Consider the following 21,727-nt stretch of genomic DNA (forward strand, 5'->3'; position numbering starts at 1 on the left):
AAGTGACTTCTGGATTGATTCTGCTGCATAGGGGTCCACTAGGATATGGGCCGAAAAAGAGAAATTTTCCATAAGAAACTTCCAAGCAAAAAAAGAAAAAAATGTATCTGTATCCTAATAATGGAATAAATCATTTAAAAATTAATATTTCCGTCTTCGTCCCAGCATAGGTCGTAAAGTTTCGTGAAATTAACGAAAACTTGACGTTTTCAGCATATTTTGCACATTGCAATATTTCTTCTTTTAGTTTCCAGTTTTATTAGTTTTTTATTATAAACTAGAAAATCGTCCGTAAAGGTCATAGATCTTAAAATAGAGTAGATGTGCCTTCTCCCCACTTTTCTCCTCAGAGCGCGCGCCAACATCCCCCGTTGGACATCACGTGATCAAGGGACACCCCGCACAAGAAACTGTTTCCCTTATCGAAGAGACTCACTTTGCGCTGCGATCATTTGCACAATTAAGGGAAATTAAAGCATTTAACCCATGGGTTAAATGCTTTAAGCATGGGTTAAATTCCCCCCCTTTAAGCATGGGTTAAATTGAAGCATTTAACCCATTATTAAAGAAAAAGGGAACACTCTGTCCCTCACGTAACACCTCATATTTTTCAATAAAAGTAATAATTAAAAAAGGTAACAATTTTTTTTCATTAAGAAATCGCAAATGTATTTGTTGTAGTTTTGCAAAAAATGTTCTTTGTTACCTTTTTAAGTTATTACTTTTTAATAAAATGCGGGACAAAATGACAGTTTTTTCATGGAATAGTCCATTAGTATTTTCCCATCATAACTTTTGAAGCAGGCGCACAAGCTATTTAAACCTTTTTTCAAGTGCTTTAAATACTGAGTAGAAATAAACGTCTTCAAAAATCTTAAACAAAACTTGACCTTATAAATTTTCTCTTATTTCAACCAAATTTTTCAAATGCAGATAAATAGTTTCAAAGCGTGCTTTTACTCACAACTTTTGAAGCCAGTGCAACAATTTAACATAAAACCCTATCTAAAACCATAAACCACAATTAGAAATACAAATGTAAATAGTATCGAATATCAATTAACTCAATTAAATAATATTCTAATATTCGCATTCGTTTCGCACCAACACTACATTAGCCAAACAAATATTTTTGGTTTGTTCCTAATTTTTAAGCAACTTCAAAGTTTTTTTTTTTTTTTTTGAAGTATTCAGAAAATAAATTCATTTGTAATTATAAACTACATGAATGGTCATTTGACTTCCGCCCCTCCCCAATTTTTCTTTTCTTTTCTTTTTTTTCGTTCCATAGAATATGATAATTTTGACAATTTAAACTCGAGGGTGAATAAAACTAGTGATTATTGTCCCTTAACAATATTAATTTTGTTACTTTCCTACTTATTGAACTTTGTGAATTATTTTCATTGTTTGAATTGACTGCGCGATACATTCTAACGCTTAAATATTTAGTAACGATTGATTTTATAAACTTGTTAACGAGAAAATCTGCTGCTTCTGTTTCCAACATATGCTTATTTAAACTTAGAAAAACGGAACTCGAAATTTTTCTCATAACTCTTGTGGTCTCATGAGTAACATTATATTTTTGTGTTTTACCCCCAAAACTTTTTCACATCCTCTCTCATTTGTTCTTCACGAATGTACATATTTCAATGGCTGCAATCTTGCAATAAGTTATCATACTTGAATGTGTCCCAAAATTCTTAAATTTTATTAGGCCTATTTTTTGGTTTGTTGTAGTTGAGACTGCGTTGAAGTCGTCGCAGTTCACAACCGAGTGCACTTGCCGGACAAAAAATCCAGCGTAGTCAGAAACATCATTAATATACTGCGTCATGTTAATTGAGATGATTTCAGAATTTTCCAAATCGTCGTCAAAGGAATCGGAAGAAAAGGCTTTCTTTCAAAGCATTTTTATTACGCTTCAAATTTAATCTTAGCATTTGAAGGTTGTCAAAATCAGCGCAATTTGAAGAACTGGAATCGATCAAGGCCTCGACTGGGATCGATCAAGGCCTATCTATCCCTTTTTAAGATCTATGGTCATGACCCCCATATGACCCCCCCCCCCCCCCTTTGTATCCGCCATTTCTCCAGAGCATATTTATGATCAAAAGCGACACTTTAATTTCCGTATAAATGAATAATCTTTAGTAAGCTTATAAGTCATTACGCAGTTTAGAACTGGAATTCGGGCACCTGCATACTTTTCATATGTTTCCAGCACACTTTTCATAGAAATTAGGGAACCTAAAAATCCAGTTTTTCGCGGACACTATAACTAATTTTCCATCGCTAGTTTTTAGTGATTTAATATAATGCTCGGCATCTACAGTAAATTGTTTGAAATATTCTTAATTTCGATTCTGCATGGGAACTTCTTTTGCCTTTAGCAGAAAGAAGATTTCTGCTACTCACTATGTCTTTATTTTTTAATAAAATTGGCACTAGCATTACTTCATCAAACCCTCTTTCGCTAGAAAATCTCAGATTCACACATATAGAGATTTCTCACATAAGTAATGAAAATCTTCAGACAATCCTAGACTTTTAATGACGCTTCGCATTGTTAGATCACTGCTGCTCGAGAAAAGGGAGACACGATGTCCCTTGATCACGTGATTCTCGTAAGAATCATGATGACCCCACTTTCTCCGAGCGAAATACGCTGCGCTGTAGGAGGGAAAGGCTTATCTATCCCTTTTTAAGATCTATGGTAAAGGTATGACGGGTGAAAATTGCTTCATTCAAACAAAGCAGTTGACGTCTGTTTAATGATATTTTGATAGTTGAAATTTTAACCCTAACTTCGGTGAATGAACACTAAACTTCAGTAGATAGCAATCATTGTTGACCACTTTTTCTTTTCTTCATTCCCTTGAAATGACACATTCTTTCCAGTAGAAGAGTTAAGTTACCTGATCCAGTTCAGCCTTGTCACAATAAAGTATTTCCCTGCATTTTAAACATTACCGAAACATATTACGTCACAAGTTTCATTGTTGATGACGTTAGGAGCGTTACTCGATCATTTAAATTTATCAAAATGAAAGAAGTAAATGGATTAAATTTTTGCGGGGAAAGCAGGACAAGGGGTCATTGTTTTAAGCTATTTAAATCTCAGGCTAACTTGGAAATCAGGAAAAACTACTACTTTAGCAGGGTTGTGGGCACTTGGAATAGCTTACCGGAAGAGGCGGTAATGAGCAAGGGAGTGGATAGCTTTAAGAGGGCCATTGATCTTCATTGGGGACTAATTAATTGACTAGGACCAGCCTAGCTGGGCCCAGAGCCTGTTGCTGGTCGTCACATTTGTATTTGTATTTGTATTCGCTATTGTATATATGAGGATGTGCTCTTTAATGAAAATACACTTATATTTCATTACATTAATAACCCAGAAACCCCAAGGCTGTGCTTCGTGTTCCACCCTGCCCTTCCCATCCACTCAACTATTACAGGACTTGCATTTTGTAAAATAGTTTACATTTACAATTACTATATGATTTTGAACCAATGGTAGGAAGTAGCGTAATAGTTACATTTTTTAGTAGTTTGTAGTGTAGCGTACTACTTAAAACAAAAAAGAAGTAGAGTAGGAAGTAGTTCGATACAAAAAAAAGGAGTTTGTTGCGATTTCTGAAAAGTACTTTTAAATAAAGTTTTAAAAAAATTGTTTCTTAAACAATCTGACTGGTCCAAGCCTTGCGCGAGTAAAACTTACATCAATCAGATTCGTAAGACTCTGAAAAATGCAAGCTGCGATCAGACGTATTTTGACGCCATTAGTTTGGCATCGAATAGCTCGATTGGCAGAGCGTTCGACTGGTAACCAGAAGAACGAGTGTTCGGGCCATACCCGGATGATCTGCATCGAAAAATTAGACACATATCATACATTACATGGACGCTTATAAACAATAAATAGCACAAGCGAGAGAATAAAATAAATAAAATAGGAAAGCTCCTTACTGTTACGGAAACTTGATGCAACTTGTAGCTCAATTGATTCTTAATTGTAAGGGTTTTTTTTTTTTTTTTTTTTTTTTTTTAAGTTTTGGCTCCAACAAAAACCTAAAGAGCATAATGTAAGTGAAAATATAAGTATCATGTTTAAGATTTCAGACTACAATGGAATAATATTTTGTTCAGATAAAAAATAGTATACTGAAATATAAATTCTTCTAATGACGGTTTTTAACTTTGTACAAATAAAAAATTACTACCCCAAATTAAAATTACGCTTTTCATTTAGTTAACTTATGAATATTTATTAGAACACAAAGTAAAACATAAAAATTACTAACAACTTGATGCGTAACTTATTTTTTTTTTTCTTCTTTCGGCAAAAAACAAATAGCCAGTCACATTTTTAGTACATTCGAAAAGCAATGCTCAGTTTTACTGATTTTGTATTGTTATCGTTCACTTAAATGATGAACACGTGCTGCCATCTAAGTCATCATTTTTAAAGCTTATCGGGCCGGCTATTGAGAGAAAAAAAAAGACCTACGGTCGAAAAATCAATTTTTCGGAAACGCCTCTTGCTGTTGCATAACCTTGATGCAGCCTGTAGTTCTTATGCACATTTTTTATGCAAAATTCTAATAAAATTTTCCAATTTTTTGTACCGCTTTCGGCGAAAAAAAATTCACAATTACGCCTGTTTTTTTTTTTTTTTAATTTAAATAAAGCTCAAAAGCACTGGGCTTAGTTGTTCGGTTTCATTGATAAGTTTTTTTTTTGGTAGAGCGTTCGGCTATAAATTAGCTGAACTTCGGGTTGTTATAGTTAATTTAGATTAATATTATCCCCCCCCCCCATTACAGATTAATATTACGCATTACATGTTTAGTGCAGCTCTGGTTAATTGAGTTATGACTTTGTCTATGTTTATCTGTTTTAGGGGAGTTTAGTGAAAAATAGGCGAGTTATTCGCTCGGATTTTAGTTGCAATATATATACGTATATATTTATAAAAAAAAACTAAGAAAGTTTCTCAACTCAATTTAGCGCCAATTAATCCTCCCTATTTACCGAAACAGAGGTAAACATTGTCAGAGTCGGAGCTCAACTTCTCAGAGTCTCACAATAGTCATAACATACAACACATGACACACGTAAGGCAATAACATAAATGTGACGGGAATGCTCCCTGGCGTTTCGACTCCTTTATGCAGGCTACAGTTATTATTCAGATAAATTGACTATTAATCGAAGGGTGTTCTTTCTTTTATACTACTCAGTCCTCCAATATTTGGAGCTATCGTAACTTTTTGCGCAATATGAAAGTCTCTAAAATTAAGGAGCAGATTCATATTTAACTCGATTGTGTTCGATTAGATCAAATTCTATGTACCAGTTGCGTAGTGAAAAATTTTTTACTGAGTAGGGCAAGGAAATTTCTCGCTGCACTATTGGGGGATACAGTTGATCGTATTCGATCGAATTATGTTAGAGTTGAATGTACCCCTTAATCTCCGCTTCGCCAGGAAAAATCAAAGACTATGATGGGAGGAGCGGGGAGCCTTTTCTTGCTCATTGAAAAAAAAAAAAAAAAAAAAAAGCTCATGCTCAATACATTTACACTGGTGTGTCATTACACATTTAAAAAAAAAGAAAGAAAGAAACTCATGCTCAATACATTTGCACGGGTGTGTCATTGCACATTAAAAAAAAAAAAAAAGAAAGAATATCATGCTCAATCCATTTGCAGGGGGTGTGACATTACGCATTAGAAAAAAAAATGTAAAAACTCATGCTCAATTCATTTTTACTGGTGTGTCATTGCACATATAAAAAAAAAGAATCTCATACTCAATCCATTTGCAGGGGTGTGACATTACACATTGAAAAAAAAAAAAAAAAAGAAGGAAACTTATGCTCAATCCATTAACACGGGTACACCTGCAACACGTACAAATCATTATTTTGTAAGTACAAAAATTTTTTTAGGAAGTTAATCCTTTATAATATGATGTTAAATGATTCCTTATAATCGAATATATTACAATTTAAAGCCTAAGTTTAAATTCCGGCAATTAATTTGCAAATGCATAAAAATTGTACACCCGTGGAAATGGATTGAGCAATCAGTCGAATTTCCAAACTTTGAGGCGCCACGTTCTGAAATATTTTTGTACCGAATATCAAGAAAATCAATCGGAAACTGTTTCCATACTTCACCTTTTTGTATTTCCTTGACTAATTCTTGTTATGTTGATTCAACAACCCACTCATTGCCGGTGCATAAAATTTTATAATTTTGCTTTTTTTCTTTAGTTGGGTTTCTAAAAACAATGTGCTCTGTTTTGTGAGTATATTTTTTAATACATGTACAAAATACCAGACACTTCAAAATATTTTTTAATTTTCAAACTGAAAATTAAAAATATATGTTGTACAATAAACACATCCTTTTTTATTTGCTTGACTCCAGTAATATTAGAGATTTTTTTTTTCTGATCAAGAGTTTTTTTTTTTTTTTTTTTTTTTTTTTGAGGAGTTCACTGAAAAGAGGAAGCATTACTGCTGCGGATTTGAATTGAAATTCTGTCATTGCGAAGTTAACAATAACAATGCCAATAACATTTACCGTTTCAGTGAGATTTCCAAGACGAAATAAACATTCTCAAGGTAAGGCCTCATTTTATCGGAGCCGTTCAATACAACCCAAGTGAAAGTTTAAAATACAACAACCATTTTTTCACGCTAAGAAAGTCACCTAAACCATCTTGCATTGACAGATTAATTATTTATTTACTTTTATTGTGAGAGTTTAAAATTGCTATCGTGGTGAACATTCCGATTTCACATCAAGCACTCGGCCTTTGAAAGGAAAATCGTAAAAAGTCATTTAGGACATCTAAATACATTTCTAATTCTGTCCTTGATTCTTCCTTGAATGACGTAACTCAGGAGCGTCTCTACTGCCTCATCCAAATGAAAAGAGCAACTGCTAGGGCGAAAAAGATGCTGTAAGAGGACACGAAAATGGAAGATGCTGCTCCTTTTAAAATTTCAGCGCAAACAGGCTCAGCTAGTTTGAAGAGTGGTGTGATGAGTTTTTGAGCAACTTCAGCGGCATCCTTCCCGCAAGCTTTTTCTATTTCTTTACCCACGCATGGTGGGATGGAATCCAATTGCCTGAAAGAGAAGAGGACAATCATCAATCTGCATCTCAGTGAAAAATTATTATTTGAACCCAGATGAAAGAATTATCAGTGGCACACAGTTTGACGAAAATGCCAAAAGGCGCTTAAAAAAGTTTTTAAAACCTCTGTCGTTTGTTTGCCCTCACAAGTATGTAGGGCTCAGGGCCCAAAGTTCGCAAGTTTACTCAGCTAATTCTTTTTCAGAGTCTTCATATACTAGACCATTGATGACTAATCAATGATAATTTCAAAGAGTACATAAGAGTACATTTTTTGGTAGAGTGTTTTGAAAAAATAACCTTGAACTTCCTAGTTTTCGGTGCTGATCAAAACCGATTTTCGGTTTTGAATATTCGATTATTCATTTTTTTATCGTCCTATTATTATCATTGGAAAGGAGAGAAACTAAATATACCCACCTTTAATAAGAAAAAAAATCGAATCGTCAGGTTTAAGAAGAAATGAATATCAAAAAATGGCAAAATTACTTTTTAACTCTAAATTATCTCCAAGCGTTGCCCTACATGAGAGTGGTAAAAAAAGGAAAAAAAAAGAAAAGAAAACAGTCCCTAAAAAGAGATATAGCAAAAATTTAGTGGTCATTGAATGAAAACTCTATTCCTCATACAAATGAATTCGATTTTTAAACATTTATTTCTTGGACTTATTCCCTTCTTAAACCTGACAATTCAATCATAGTCTGCTTAAAAGCAATTTTTTTAAATTTCTGCACTTGCGGTTCTTTACCGTGTAAAGGCTTCCTTTAGCTTTGTAGTGGACGAAAGGCTCTAAAATTCCAGTTCTGACTGCCTAAGAGGTAGGTAGATCTGTAAATTTATTAATCCTCAATTGGTTAAATATAAGATTTTTAAATTAAAAAAAAAAAACATTTTAAAGCGCATTTTGGCATTTTGACCCCATTGTATGGTGTAGTGAAACTTATCATTGAAGGGCTTTTTTTCTAAATTTTTTTTTTACACCCCGCAGTTGATTCAGACGCAGATAGATATATATATAAATAGATACATCTATGCACAGATATAAACAGATAGATAGATATAGATAGATAAATATGTAGATAGATATACACTATATGAACAAAAGTATCGGGACACTTTCAAAGTTCACATTTTTAAGGATTTCTCAAGAAATAAGATATCAAGTGCTTTGTAACTTTTGTCATATAAAAGGCATGCTCCAGCTGTCATTTTCTAATGGATGTTGTATTACGCTTGCGTTTCGGGAATCAGTAACAAATTGAGGGGGGGGGGATGTTTTTTGATATCATTCATCGTAAACTGCTGAGAATAAGCTGTAAATTTCAGAAATTAGTTAGATTACTATGTGCAATTTTTTTCATACTTACAAGAAAGTATTGCTGATATTTGTGAAGATATAGGGTAACGGCACCAGTAACATACATGCTTAAGACATCGCTCTCATGTTAACTCCATTTTCTGAACCTCTTAATGTATTTAGAATTTTTAAACTATGTTTCTCACATACAACTACATCTCAGCTAACGTTTGGCTGCTTCTGGATCCTCTGAATTAGTGAACTCGATTTTTATTTGCTCAAATTCGAAGAAAGGTCCAACCCCCAGTAACAGACACCGAAAAATCTGATGATCCCATGTTACAGATAGGATGAGGAAAGGATGAGTAATCAACAAAAATCCCCTTTTTTCTTCAAAATGTGCAAAAAAAAAATTATTTTAAGAACTAAAGCCTTATTTAAATCAAATGAACATGAAACACTAGCTAACCTCGTGGCGTCTGTTCATAACCTTCCAACACTGCCTTGTAAATATCAACTGTCTCATGAAATTCACTCTGATAACACTAGATGGTTGCAACGCATTCATGGGCCACAGCAAAATCAGTTTTATCCCCCTAAAAGGCTTATTATTTAAATCCAAACGTATAACTGTCTGTTACTGGACCCTTGTCTGTTACTGGTGTCGTTACCCTAAGCGTTTCTTCCAAAGATACGAATTTTTTTTTTTTTTTTTTTTGAAGCTTTTGGTTCATAACACGTAACGTTTTCCATCAAAGCTTACCAAATTTACAGAAAACGTTATAGCATACAAGAGAAGTAGAATACTAAAATTTGAAAATAAAATATTGAAAATTTTGAGAAAATACGGATATTTAAAGCAATACATTTTTCCTTGCTCATGCGCAAAAGATAGCAATTTATAACTTTTATAATCTAAAACCCAACTATATTCCTCAACTCATGACTAAATTCCAGTCGAATATCTTAAAATTCAGAGCGTTACCAGCGGTCTAATGAGCTGAATTCGAATAACTCTTGGATAGGTAACGAATCGTGAGGGAACTTTCGCCAATAATCCGTTTTTATCATAAATCACACTGATCAATTGCAAGCAAAAGTTACAAACTTGCGAAAGACTCCTCACGATTCGTTCCTTATCCAAGAGTTACTGAAATTCGGCTCATTAGACCGCTGGTAACGTTCTGAATTTTTAAGATATTGAACTGGAATTTTATTATGAGTTAAGGAATTTAGTTGGGTTTTAGATTATAAAAGTTATAAATTGCTACATTTCGCGTATGTGCATTGAAAAATTAACTGCTTTAAATGTCCACATGCATTTTATCAAATTTTCAACATATTAACTTCAAGATTTAGTATTATATTTCTCTTGTATGCTGTTAAGTTTTTCGAAAGTTTGGTAAGCTTTGATGGAAAACTTTTCGTGTTATGAGCCAAAAATCTTCAAGTAAAATTCACAGTTTTGAAAGAAAGGCCTAGATTTTCGTGAATATCAGTGATACTTTCTCGAAACTATGTAAAATAATTGGGTATATTAGTCTAACTAATTTCTGAAATTTACCGCTTACGCTGTTTACGATGAGTGATGATCAAAAAACATTTTTGTTTTCCTCAATTTGTTACTGATTCCAGAAATGCAAGGGTGATACAGTTTTAATGGAATATGACATCTGGAGCATACCTGTTATGTGACAAAAGTTACAAAGCAATTGGTCTTTTATTCCTTGAGTAATCCTAAAAATGTGAATTTTGAAAGTGTCCCAATACTTTTGGTCACATAGTGCATGTACAAATATAAACAGCTATATAGATGTAGATAGATATAAATAAATGAATATAAATAGGTAGCCATACATAGATATAAATGTAGATATATAAATTAATAGTTAGATAGATAGAGGGAGAGCTGAATAGGCAAAGTAGATAAGTAATTATAAAGGATATATATAAGTATGCAGATACAAACAGATAGATAAATAGGTAGATATAAATGTATATTAATATAGCTAGTATAAGTAGAAAGATCTAGATCCTTAGATAGATAGATAGATAGAGGGAATTATAGATTTAGTGATAGATAACTAGGTCGATATAAATAAATAGTTATAGAGATTATATGAGTATCTGCATACTTATATTCTCTATAACTATATATATATATATATATAAACCGATAGATAAATAGGTAAGTAGACAGATATAAATTGATAGATGGATAGATAAAGAGATATATATGTAGATATAAATAGATAGCTATAAATAGATATAAGTACACACATAAATCGATAGATAGGTAGATAGATAGAATTAGATAAATGTATTAGCAGATTGATGGATAAATAGGCACATTAATATACGAACACATATATAGAGTTAACAGTGGTAGACACAGACAGAAATTCCATTTTTTCGAAAATAAATTTTTACTTTAGTACTGCCATACTGGCGTGTGCAGGTAAACGGCAGCAGCTGAAGAAATGAATTTTCGAGATATTTGGAGAAATGTGTGATGGATTCAATACTAATAAAAGGAAAATGTTGGAATTAAACGTTTTTTTTTTCGCGCCTTTTTTTCAGCAGAATCTAAATACAATACAATACAATAACGTACAATAGATGACAAAAATGCAAAAAGAAAAAAAAGAAACATTTTCAGTTACTGCCCTTTACCTGCACACGGCAGCATAAATTTTGCTCCCTATGTCACAGACTGAGAGTCACTGCTTCGAAGGAACCGAAGGCTACCGTGAAGAGCTCGGTTTTTAAAATCTAGACTGAATATGGATAACATTGATTGATATAAAAACTTCTCCGATTGTGGCACAGTGGTTTGGAACCCATTTAACGCTCGCTTAACTATAAGTGCACAAGATAGGGGTAGGTCACAGGGACTACAACTTAAGTTCTAACTACCGAACCCAAGATAGAATTATTTGGTGTGAGCCCAGATATGTGCAAAGTGCAATAATTCATTAACAGTGGATAAACACTATGTTTGATTTTGAGATTTTCGGTATAATGAAGGTTTTTGATGTTAACCGGATTTTTTGGTCGTAAACGTTTAAATTTGCTGTCTTAGCCGGCCTTGCAGATAATCTTTAAGTCGATGTATCTGACAAATACTATCTATCTAATTTGAGTATTTTACGTTTAATCTTACTACTATTATATATAGGAAAGTTTGTCTGTATGGATGTATGGATGTTTGTTACTCTTTCACACAAAAACTACAGAACGGATTTTGATGAAACTTTACAATAACATAGCTTATGCATCAGAATAACACATAGGGTAGTTTTCGGCTCTTTATGGGGGGCAAAACTCCCTTAGGGGGCAATAAAACACAATTTTCGTATAAATTTTCTAATATGGGGATGAAAAAGTACTTGCACATATTTACATTATATGTCCATCGAAAGCTCTGATTTTTCTGCTGATGATGGCACCTGTTCGAAATTTCTAAGTAGAATTAAAAACGAGTTATGAGCTTTTTAGTTCCATGTTCGAAGGCTTTCCTCAACGCAGTATAGTATTTAGGGTATCATCTCAACTCCCTGTCGATAACGACAATTGTTGTATTGTTGACTATCTTTGCTTTTCGTGATTGTTCAAGGCTTTTCTCAAGTCAAATCTTGAAGTAAGATTTTTGCACAAGATTGGCAAATGATACATGGATTTGGATGATTATTTTCCATTTTAATGCAACTTTGAGGTAATTAATGCGTTTTTTTTTTAATTTATTTGTGTTGACTGGGTACTTAATCGATCAGCAGGACTCTGGCCAAACTTTTTTTTGTGGAATCATTTCAATAGAGATATAAAGAATTATATATCGGGATTTTAAGGAAACAGTTTCACTTTAAGAATAGTTGGCCTCACTTGAATTGGATTTTTTGAGAATTACCCAAACTAACTTCCTTAGAACTCCTGAACGTTTTCGTGATTTATTTTGCGTGATCTTTTGGGTGTCTTCCTAGTTTCGCCGACATTTCATTTACCCCCCTTCCTCCTGATTTTCAGTTTCAATCATACCTTTTGATACATTTAAAGGGGCAGGCAATTTGAAATGTCAGCAAAACTGGAGACAAATCACTTTTTGGTAACTATTTGACCTCTGCCTGTGTTGACCGTTAACTTGAATCGATTGAAAAAAAACTACATCAACGTGAGCGAAGCCGCGGGTAAAAGCTAGTTTACTCATAAAACTGTTTCTGCCAACAGTCGATAGTGTGATGAAAATATTCGTCATACTTTCGGCGATCAGAAATCTTTTGATTCTTGCTTCAAAATATGAATGATTGCATTACTATCTGATTTTTTTTTTTCCAAAAACGAACGAATTCATTGAAAAACAAACTTCGTTTTTGTAATCTACTAAACTTTATTCACGAGAAAGATTGACTATTGTTGCAGCAAGCCTAACCAGGCAGCATTGTGAAGGCTACGCAGCTCCTAATCACAGCATTACAATGCTTTCAGGTTAGGTTTGCCCCCTAGTATAAATGTAAACTAAGAATTGCGCCTTTTTGCGACTTCAACCACGTGTATAACATGGATAAGAACTAATTGGTGGCAAGGCGAAAGGGAATCCTATTGGTTAACTATTTTTAATTCAAGAGAAAATCCCCAAAACTGGCATATCGGCAAACGTTCTGGATACCTTTTCGTTACTTTCCGTCTATGTATTCCATTGTTCAATGAAATGATTGTCGCTTTGAAAATATTATCTGCTCTAGTTCCAACGGACAGAATTCAATCAAAAGTGAAATTTTGAACTGCACACCATGAGCTCCTTTTTGTACACGTCATAAAAACAACTGCCCTACTAGTAAAAGTTCTTGCATCAACCTTGACAATCTTGATGTTATACTGACGGCGTCAATATTGGCGTGTTTCATACAGCATAAAAGTTTAATAAAGATTAAAAAGTAATGTTGCATTCATCTTAAAATATCAATATTGATAATTCCTTACGTTATCAGCATTGCATCTACGCTGACGCCGTCAAGATGATGAGAAGTCGAGTGGAACGCCACTATGAACAAATCTAGCACTAGCAAGATGACTGATTTCTTAAGTTTAATGACAGCTAATCGAAAATGTTTCCCATGCAGAACTCACATTTCTTCTCGAAACAGGCCCCTTGTCAGGAAAAATTTACATGATACCCAAGATTTCATCATCATCTGCCATTGTTTTAAAATTCCTTGCAAACTGATGAGTGGCATTTCGCTGTTTAAAGCAAGGAGAACGAAAAGATCGAATCAGCAGTTTCAATTCACAAAACAGGATTTGATACCATTCCTTCCTTCAGTCCTGGGTGGTCCCTGGCCTTCTCAACAATTTGTTTTCCAGGCCTCTATTTTTTGGCCATGTTTTGCCAATTCTCCACTTTTATGGTAGAAAAATCCTTATCAAGGCAATCAAACCATCTGAGGTTAGGTCGACCGCGTGTTCTAACCCTTATAAGTTTAGCCAAAAATATTTTGTTTGTTGATCGTTCTTTATTTATTCTTATAATGTGGCATATAACGTGGCATAAAGGCATGATACAGCTCTAAATTAGAGCAGCTGTGCAAAATTCCATCAACCTCCTTTCCTCTAAAGATGTCCCTTAAAATGTGGCGTTCAAAGACACCAAGGGCATTTTCATTGTTTTGTGATTTGATACCATTAACAACCAAACATTTAAAGTTTGCAGAATTAATTAAAAGCAGAAATTCCAACTCAGATTTCCGTTTTTCACGCTGCATCATTATTCGAAACATAAATGCAATTCGCAGACAACGACTGTAAAAGTGAGAAAAAAATCTGGAAACTTGGGAATGCTACTAACCTGCATACATCCTTCTGCATTTCAACAACCTGCTCCGGAGTAGGGTCTTTGATCGTCTTCACTTTCACGCAAGAAGAAAAGGCGGATGTCTGCTTTGATATGCACTCCTCATTTGCTTCCAACTCTGAAATAATAATAATAATAATCCTCATATAAATAGTAGCCGATGATCCAGTAACCCGCGTGTTTCAACAATGAAACTCGTCCCACGGCATGATAATTTGTTTTTAACCCCCGACACACAAAGGAAAGGGGTTATAAATTTGACGTGTCTGTGTATCTGTCTGTGGCACTCTAGTGCCTAAACGGATGGACCTTTTTTCAAAAAAAAAAAAAAACTTGTTCGAAAGGAGAGTTGATCAAGAGTATTCTTAGCTAGGTTGCATCTTTGGATGACATTATTTAACGAAGATATTAATTAAAAACTTTTAAAAGGTTTTTCGCGATTTTTGCAGTGAAAACATAGTTAAAATTTTTTAAATTTAATACCAAAATAAAGAGATTGTTTTTCCGCGTCTAACAGAATGTGTTTGGAACTTCCATGTTTCAAAGAATTCAAATTGTTACGTTTTTTTTAAAGCAGATCTTAATAACGGCTAAGCCTTTATTCACGTAATTGATAACCGCATTCATTATTGGCCATAGAGTAAAGAAATTACATAGAAAGGCTCCGCTATACCATAGAGTAAAGAAATATACAGAGAGGCTCCATCTATGGTAAAAAGGAGATGAAATTGAAGCCGGAATTATGGGATACAGCAGGGCAATGATGAGCAGGGTTATGATAACATGATCGCTTCGCGAGAATAGTTTTTATCAATCTCGCAAAGGGACCGTATAAAGTAGCTGGCGGATTGGTTTGCATTTTAATTCATGTTTTAATGCAATTTGAGAAACGTGCTTCATAAACTTGCAACGATATATCTAAGTTTAAATTAACAACCAACTGATATTCGGTAATAGAGTGTTTTGAATCAGGATGTATCTCAACAAGCTAAGGATCTTGGGATACAGCGGTGCAACTTCCGGTTTCAATTTCTTAGTATAGCGGGGCCTCTCTATGTAATTTCTTTACTCTATGTAAATATCTTGAGAAAAATTTTGATTCAAAACATTCCATTACTGCATCTCAATTGGCTGTTAATTTAAACTTAGATATTCTTGCAAGTGTATGAGGCACGTTTTTGAAGTTGCATTACAACATGAATTAAAATGTAAACCAATCAGCCAGCTAATTCTACGTGGACCAGAATATCCACAAGACTTTAAAACCAATTTAAAAAGAATAAAGCGAAAAAATCGTGCATACAAACAAAATTTACTAGGCTTATGAGAATTTTCTACGCTGCGGCATGCGTTTGTTTTACCTTTTTCATCCGCCATTAGACGGTGGCTGCAGTGCCCCCTATAGTTTGTTGGAGTTGCGTATAAATACAACAACAAAATTAAAAATTAAAAAAAAAAACTCCGACTGAGCATCACCGTACTAGAGTCAATGCCAGTGAACTGAAAAATGACGTCATCATGCATCGGCCGATCAGCCTAGAGCCGCTATATAGACAGGCCGACGCATCAGCTTAAGTTTAGCCATTTTGGATCGAATTTTCCATTGTTGCACTGCTTGGGTTACCACAGCACAGTTTTGGGTTTCGCCAAATTTGCCGATAATTAATAATACTTTATTTAATAATCGGCAAATTAGATGCAATCGAACTTCGATCGAAAGAAAACAACATTGAAATTAACAACTATCCTGAGGAAAAAGGAGAGAATCTGAATGATATAATTGGAAAGATGGCTACTGAGTTGCATCTAGAAGAAAAAGGTGAAATAATTAACATGCACCGAGTTCCAACGCAAAGTAAAAATAGAATAAAACCAATTATAGTGAGATTTAAGGATATTCTCACACGTAATACATGGCTCAGAGCTACCAAAGATAATAAAAATTTAACCACGACCATGATTAACAATAAATTTGAAGAACAAAAGATTTTTATCAATGAACATGTTACAAGAAAGGTTAAGGAATTACATTTTATAGCCAGAAAATTCAAGAGTGAAAATGATTATAAATTTGTTTGGATGAAAGGAGGAAAGGTCTTTCTTCGAAAAAGTGAGAATGATAGAGTAATACAGGTAAGGAGGAAAGAGGACTTGGATAAATTGAGAAATAATTCAAACCAGTTTTTGTGCGATGGAAGACCACGATATTAAGAGAGGTGAACGGGTGTTCATGGATTATGATTCAATTGAAAAAATCACTGAACTAAATAACGTGGACGAAGCAGAGACATTTCTTATAAAAGACAATACAGCGGTATTAAACATTTATCATCTGAACATAAGGAGCATAAGGCAAAATTTAGATGAACTCTTGATAACAATTGAAAATATGGATATAGATATTTTGTTATTAAGTGAAATATGGATTAAGGAATGTGAAATTGATAATTATAATCTTAAGGGGTATAACAAACTTTATAATACAAGAGAAAGAAATAGATCAGGGGGAGTCATAGCTTATATTAAAGAGAAATACTACTTTTCTGATCAGAGTATTTTAATGAATACTGCTGAGGCATTATACTTGTATAATAAGGAACTTGATTTTTTTATAGTTTTTATTTACAGGGCTATTGAATGTAGTATAAATGATTATATATTAGAACTTGAACAAAAGGTTAAAGGAATTGTATGTAAAAACATTTTGTATATTGGTGACATAAACATTGATACTTTACAGAATAACACGACAACAAATGATTATATTAATACTATGTACACTATGGGTTTCAAGCAATATGTTGATATACCAACTAGGTGTAATGACCTAAGCTCATCCTGTATTGATCATGTCTTTTATAAATGTAATTACAGAATAGATAGAGCAGTAACAGCTGCAGTACATAAAACAACAATAACCGATCACTATGCATTACTAGTAAAAATTGATAACAAAAAATTATTAGAAAAACATTTGAAACGTAATCGGAGTAGCGAGCAAATAATTAAAACATGCATCGATTATAGAACTTTTGAACAGGATATTAAAGAAATTAATTTCTCTAGCTTAATAGATGAAAACATGGAGATAAATGAGATTTATAACACTTTTATCAGTAAAATTAAGGAACTCATGGAAAAAAACAAGAAGATAAAAAAAGCTAATAAATTAAAAAAACAATGGATTACACAAGAGTTGGTAAATATGATCAATAAAAAAGAAAAATTATATAATAAAACAAAACAATTTCCTTATAATAAGGAATATAAAAATAATTATAAAGAATACAATAAACAATTAAAAAAGTTGATTAAAAAAGAAAAAGAGGATTTTTTTCATAAAAAATTTGTCCATGCTGGAAAAGATGGAAGAAAACAATGGAATATTATTAAAGATATTACAGGGATTAAGAATAAGAATTCCATCGATGTAGATAATAGCAATGAACTAGTTGAAAAATTTAATGACTTTTTTATAAATTGTTGTGTGGAAATAAACGGCGATAAACCATCAAACTATGATAATAACATAACACACCAAACAAATTCTATGTATATTTACCCAATGGAAATAAGTAAGGTTAAAAATATTATTGATAATATGCAAAATGACAAAACACCGGGACATGACGGAATTACAAGTAATGCACTTAAGATAATTGCTAAGTATCATATAGAATTTGTGACAAAAATCATCAATATTAGTCTACAAAGGGGGGAATTCATAGAAGATCTAAAAAAGCAATAATTACACCGATACACAAATCAGGTGCTAAAGATGACTGTAATAATTTCAGACCTATCTCAGTTCTACCAATATTCTCTAAATTATTGGAAAAATGTTATAGCTCTCAGTTGATGAATTTCTTAGAAAAATATGATTTTTTCCATAACGCACAATACGGATTTAGGCAAAACAGAAATACTGAAAAAGCTGTATTAAAATTAGCAGGTGAAATTTATGCGAACATTAACGAAAACTATGAAACTTCAGCAGTATTCTTGGATTTACGTAAAGCATTTGACAGTGTAAGCATAAAGATTTTGATAAAAAAGTTATACAATGTTGGAATAAGAGGAATACCTTACAAATGGATATTATCCTATCTCACGGACAGAAAACAAGCAACAAAACTAAATAACTGTATAAGCAAATATAAAACAACAAAAACCGGAGTCCCTCAGGGATCAATTTTAGGTCCATTACTTTTTTTAATATATATTAATGACATGTCATGCATTAAATTATACGGTACAATTACTCTATATGCAGATGATACAGCATTAACATATTCTGCAAAGAGCATTAATGATATAAAAAACCAAATGGAACTTGATTTAACTGCTATAAATAAATGGTTAACTGACAATATGTTATCTCTTAATATAAATAAAACAAAATACATAAAGTTTGATTTAAAAAAGAATGGAATTAATAAAATTGATTTACGCATAAAATATCACGAACCAACATGTGACAGCACAAATAACTGTAACTGCCCTACCATAGAAAGAGTCGAAAATATAAATTATTTAGGTATAACTTTTAGTGAAAATTTAAAATGGAAATGCCATACTGATAAACTTGTGAATAAGTTAAGAGGTAGAATACATTGGCTCTATCTATTGAGAAATATAGTTGGGAAAAAGTTTCTTAGATGTTTATTTTACGCTTGGATTAACTCAATAATTACGTACGGTATTTGTGCATGGGGAGGCGATTATGAAACAAATCTTACCAATTTAAATAGAACTTATGCAAAAATTTTGAAAATAATTTATGGAGCTAAACAAGAACTTAATAAAAACGATACTTTTTTACAAAAGTCAGAGAAAATCTATAATATCAGAGAAATATATGCACAGAGAATATTGTATTTTTTGCATAACAACAATAACTGGTTTGAAATTAATGAAAAAAAATATAATACTCGAATTTCAGGTAAACAATATAAAGTTATAAAACCAAATAAAACGATTATTAAAAAACAATTCTTTTACTTGGCACCGCGGCTGTTTAATGAACTAACGGAAGATGTTAGGAATGAGAAGAACTTTAAAAAATATAAAAAAGGGGTCAATGAATATATACAAAATAATGACATTGTATCAACAATTAACTTTTAGCTGATAAAATATACTGACTTGCCAACCGGGGGGGATTTTGTATTGTAATTTTTATACTATTGAATGTTTCAATGCGAGTTATTGTGTTTTTTTTTCTCTGGAGTCAAACAGTCCAATAATTGTTCTGTGTAAAATTTTTACTACTTGTGTAAAATTAATTTGTAAATATTTCTGTTAATACATATTTGTGTTTGTACTCCATACTAAATCAATTAAAAAACACTGCGGACAGTGCCTTTGGCGCTCTTTAGTGTTAAATTTAATACTAACTCGTGTTGAACTATAGTCAAGATTTTCTTAATGTTTTGTTATGAAGTTTGTAATTTATGTTTTATAATTTGTACTTTCCTTTTTTTTTTTTTTTTTAATTTTGCTTACTGTTATGTATGTGTGTATTTTGTTTGTTAATAAATTTTATCTTATCTTATCTATCTTATCTTAATAAACAATTCACGTGCCGCTAATAATCGCTGGCATTGAACAATCACCAAACGCGAACAATCGCCAGAAAAGACAACCAATCAAACTCGCGCTCCGATCCAAAAAGGCTGATCTTAAGCTGATGCGTCGGCTCGTATATATAGGGGCCTTAGATCAGCCATACTACTGTGTTACAGAAATCCTATTACATATTAAATTTTTCATATCACCGCTTCTTTTAATCTCTAAGTATTTGATATTTTAAAACAGGAAATCAAAGTTGGATTCAAAATCCGTAATAAGCGATATTTTCCCAAAATTACAAAAAAAAAAAAAAAAATTGTAAATTATTGAACATTTTAGAGTGATTTTCTTTGACGCAATTTTTAGCTTGGCGAGAATTTTTGATGTTATTCTTTACCTCAATTTTTAGCCTAAATTACATAGAAAGTACTTTGGCGAATCTATGTACGTTGTTTTTTTTCTTTTTAAGTTTTAACAAAACAATCAATGAAATGAGACTTAATTCTCCATTACAATGAAAAAATATCCACCAAACAATTAAATTAACCTTTTCAAATCCGCCAAATAAAAACTAATTCATTAAACAACAGAAAAAGCTGATTAAAATAATCATGAAAACAAACAAACCAACATTAAAAAAATCCATCAATAATAATCCGCCAAAAAGACTTTTTTATTATAGGTGCGTCACTTTACTTGGCAACTTGTTTATTTTCTACCTTGGTGAAACAAGAAAATATCGTTTATGTTTGCTCCTCTTTTTCGAGTTTTACATTTCTATGGAACTTATAATATTAATTAATGATGCAACTTTTATTGCGGTATGTTTTTGTTATGGTGCGTCATTTGAAACAGTATTGCTTTTCACGTCTTCACCTTCAACATAGAATAAAATATAAGTTTACATATATAAGTTATAAATATAAGTTTCCGCAATGCGCGTGGCTTAGCGCAGGAGTGTAAACCACTTTTGCACCTTAGAATACGTTTTTGCCCGCTTACTTCAAGATTCGCGAATTCAATCGTGGCTAATATGGCTGTTGCTAAGGTTTTGTGCATCTAGTTATAGTGCATCTAGAGATCTATGGATAAAACCTATTCTTTACTTTAACTCAAGTGTCAAGTCGTCATTCGAGGGTTCCGATGTAGCTCAGTGATTTTTAGGAGGAAAACAAAATTCTCATATATATATATAATAGCCAATGATCGAGTAACGCTGACGTTATCAACAATGAAACTCGCGCCACAAAATGATAATTGACATGCAGAGAAATGCTTTATTTTGGCAGGGCTGAACTGGATCCGGTAACTTAACTGTTTCACTGGTAAGACTGTAATTTTAGGAGATTGAAGAAATGAACGCTATCTACTGGAGCTTAGGGTTAATCCACTGGATTAACCCTAATAAAATTTCAACCATCAAAATAACACCGAAAAAAAAGTTTACTTACTATTGTAGAGATCTGTCCCCTTTGTGCACGCTTCTGTGTATGTGTTCTTTAGGTCTTCGAAACTTTGCTTTATTTGGCAGGCTGTAGCAGAATCACTCAAGCATTTGACTGCCTGAGGAATGACCCTAAATAAAGGAACGTTCCACAATTAGAAAAAAAAATAGCTGACTATAAACTTGGATCTATGATTATTGTTGAATTGCATTTACAGCAAAAAGTTTTAACTGTCTTAATTTGAAAAAGAAGAAGAAAAGTGCTTTGATTATTTTATTACGAGGAGGATGCTTGCAAAAAAAAAAAAAAAAAAAAAAAAAAAACGGAGGGGGAGGAGAGGGGTTTAAGCGGCATTCCTTGAAAACCAGGTGATCCAGATAGTAAGTCCTGTTTCTCATTTTTGCCACAGAATA

At 32.7% G+C, this 21,727-nt stretch overlaps 1 protein-coding gene across 1 annotated transcript in view; it reads right to left on the minus strand.

The window, feature by feature from the left end:
* Positions 1-6,742: 6,742 nt before the first annotated feature.
* The window catches only part of LOC129224451 (uncharacterized), a 29,379-nt gene continuing 14,394 nt past the window's right edge, over positions 6,743-21,727 (minus strand). The window contains exons 3-5 of the mRNA XM_054858905.1: positions 21,321-21,445; positions 14,293-14,416; positions 6,743-7,149 (exon numbers count right to left, since the gene is read on the minus strand). Coding sequence (XP_054714880.1) covers positions 6,930-7,149; positions 14,293-14,416; positions 21,321-21,445 — 469 coding nt within the window. The 3' untranslated portion in view covers positions 6,743-6,929. The remainder of the gene's footprint in view (positions 7,150-14,292; positions 14,417-21,320; positions 21,446-21,727) is intronic.

This window comes from Uloborus diversus, chromosome 6, assembly GCF_026930045.1.
Source record: "Uloborus diversus isolate 005 chromosome 6, Udiv.v.3.1, whole genome shotgun sequence".
Classification (NCBI taxonomy): domain Eukaryota; kingdom Metazoa; phylum Arthropoda; class Arachnida; order Araneae; family Uloboridae; genus Uloborus; species Uloborus diversus.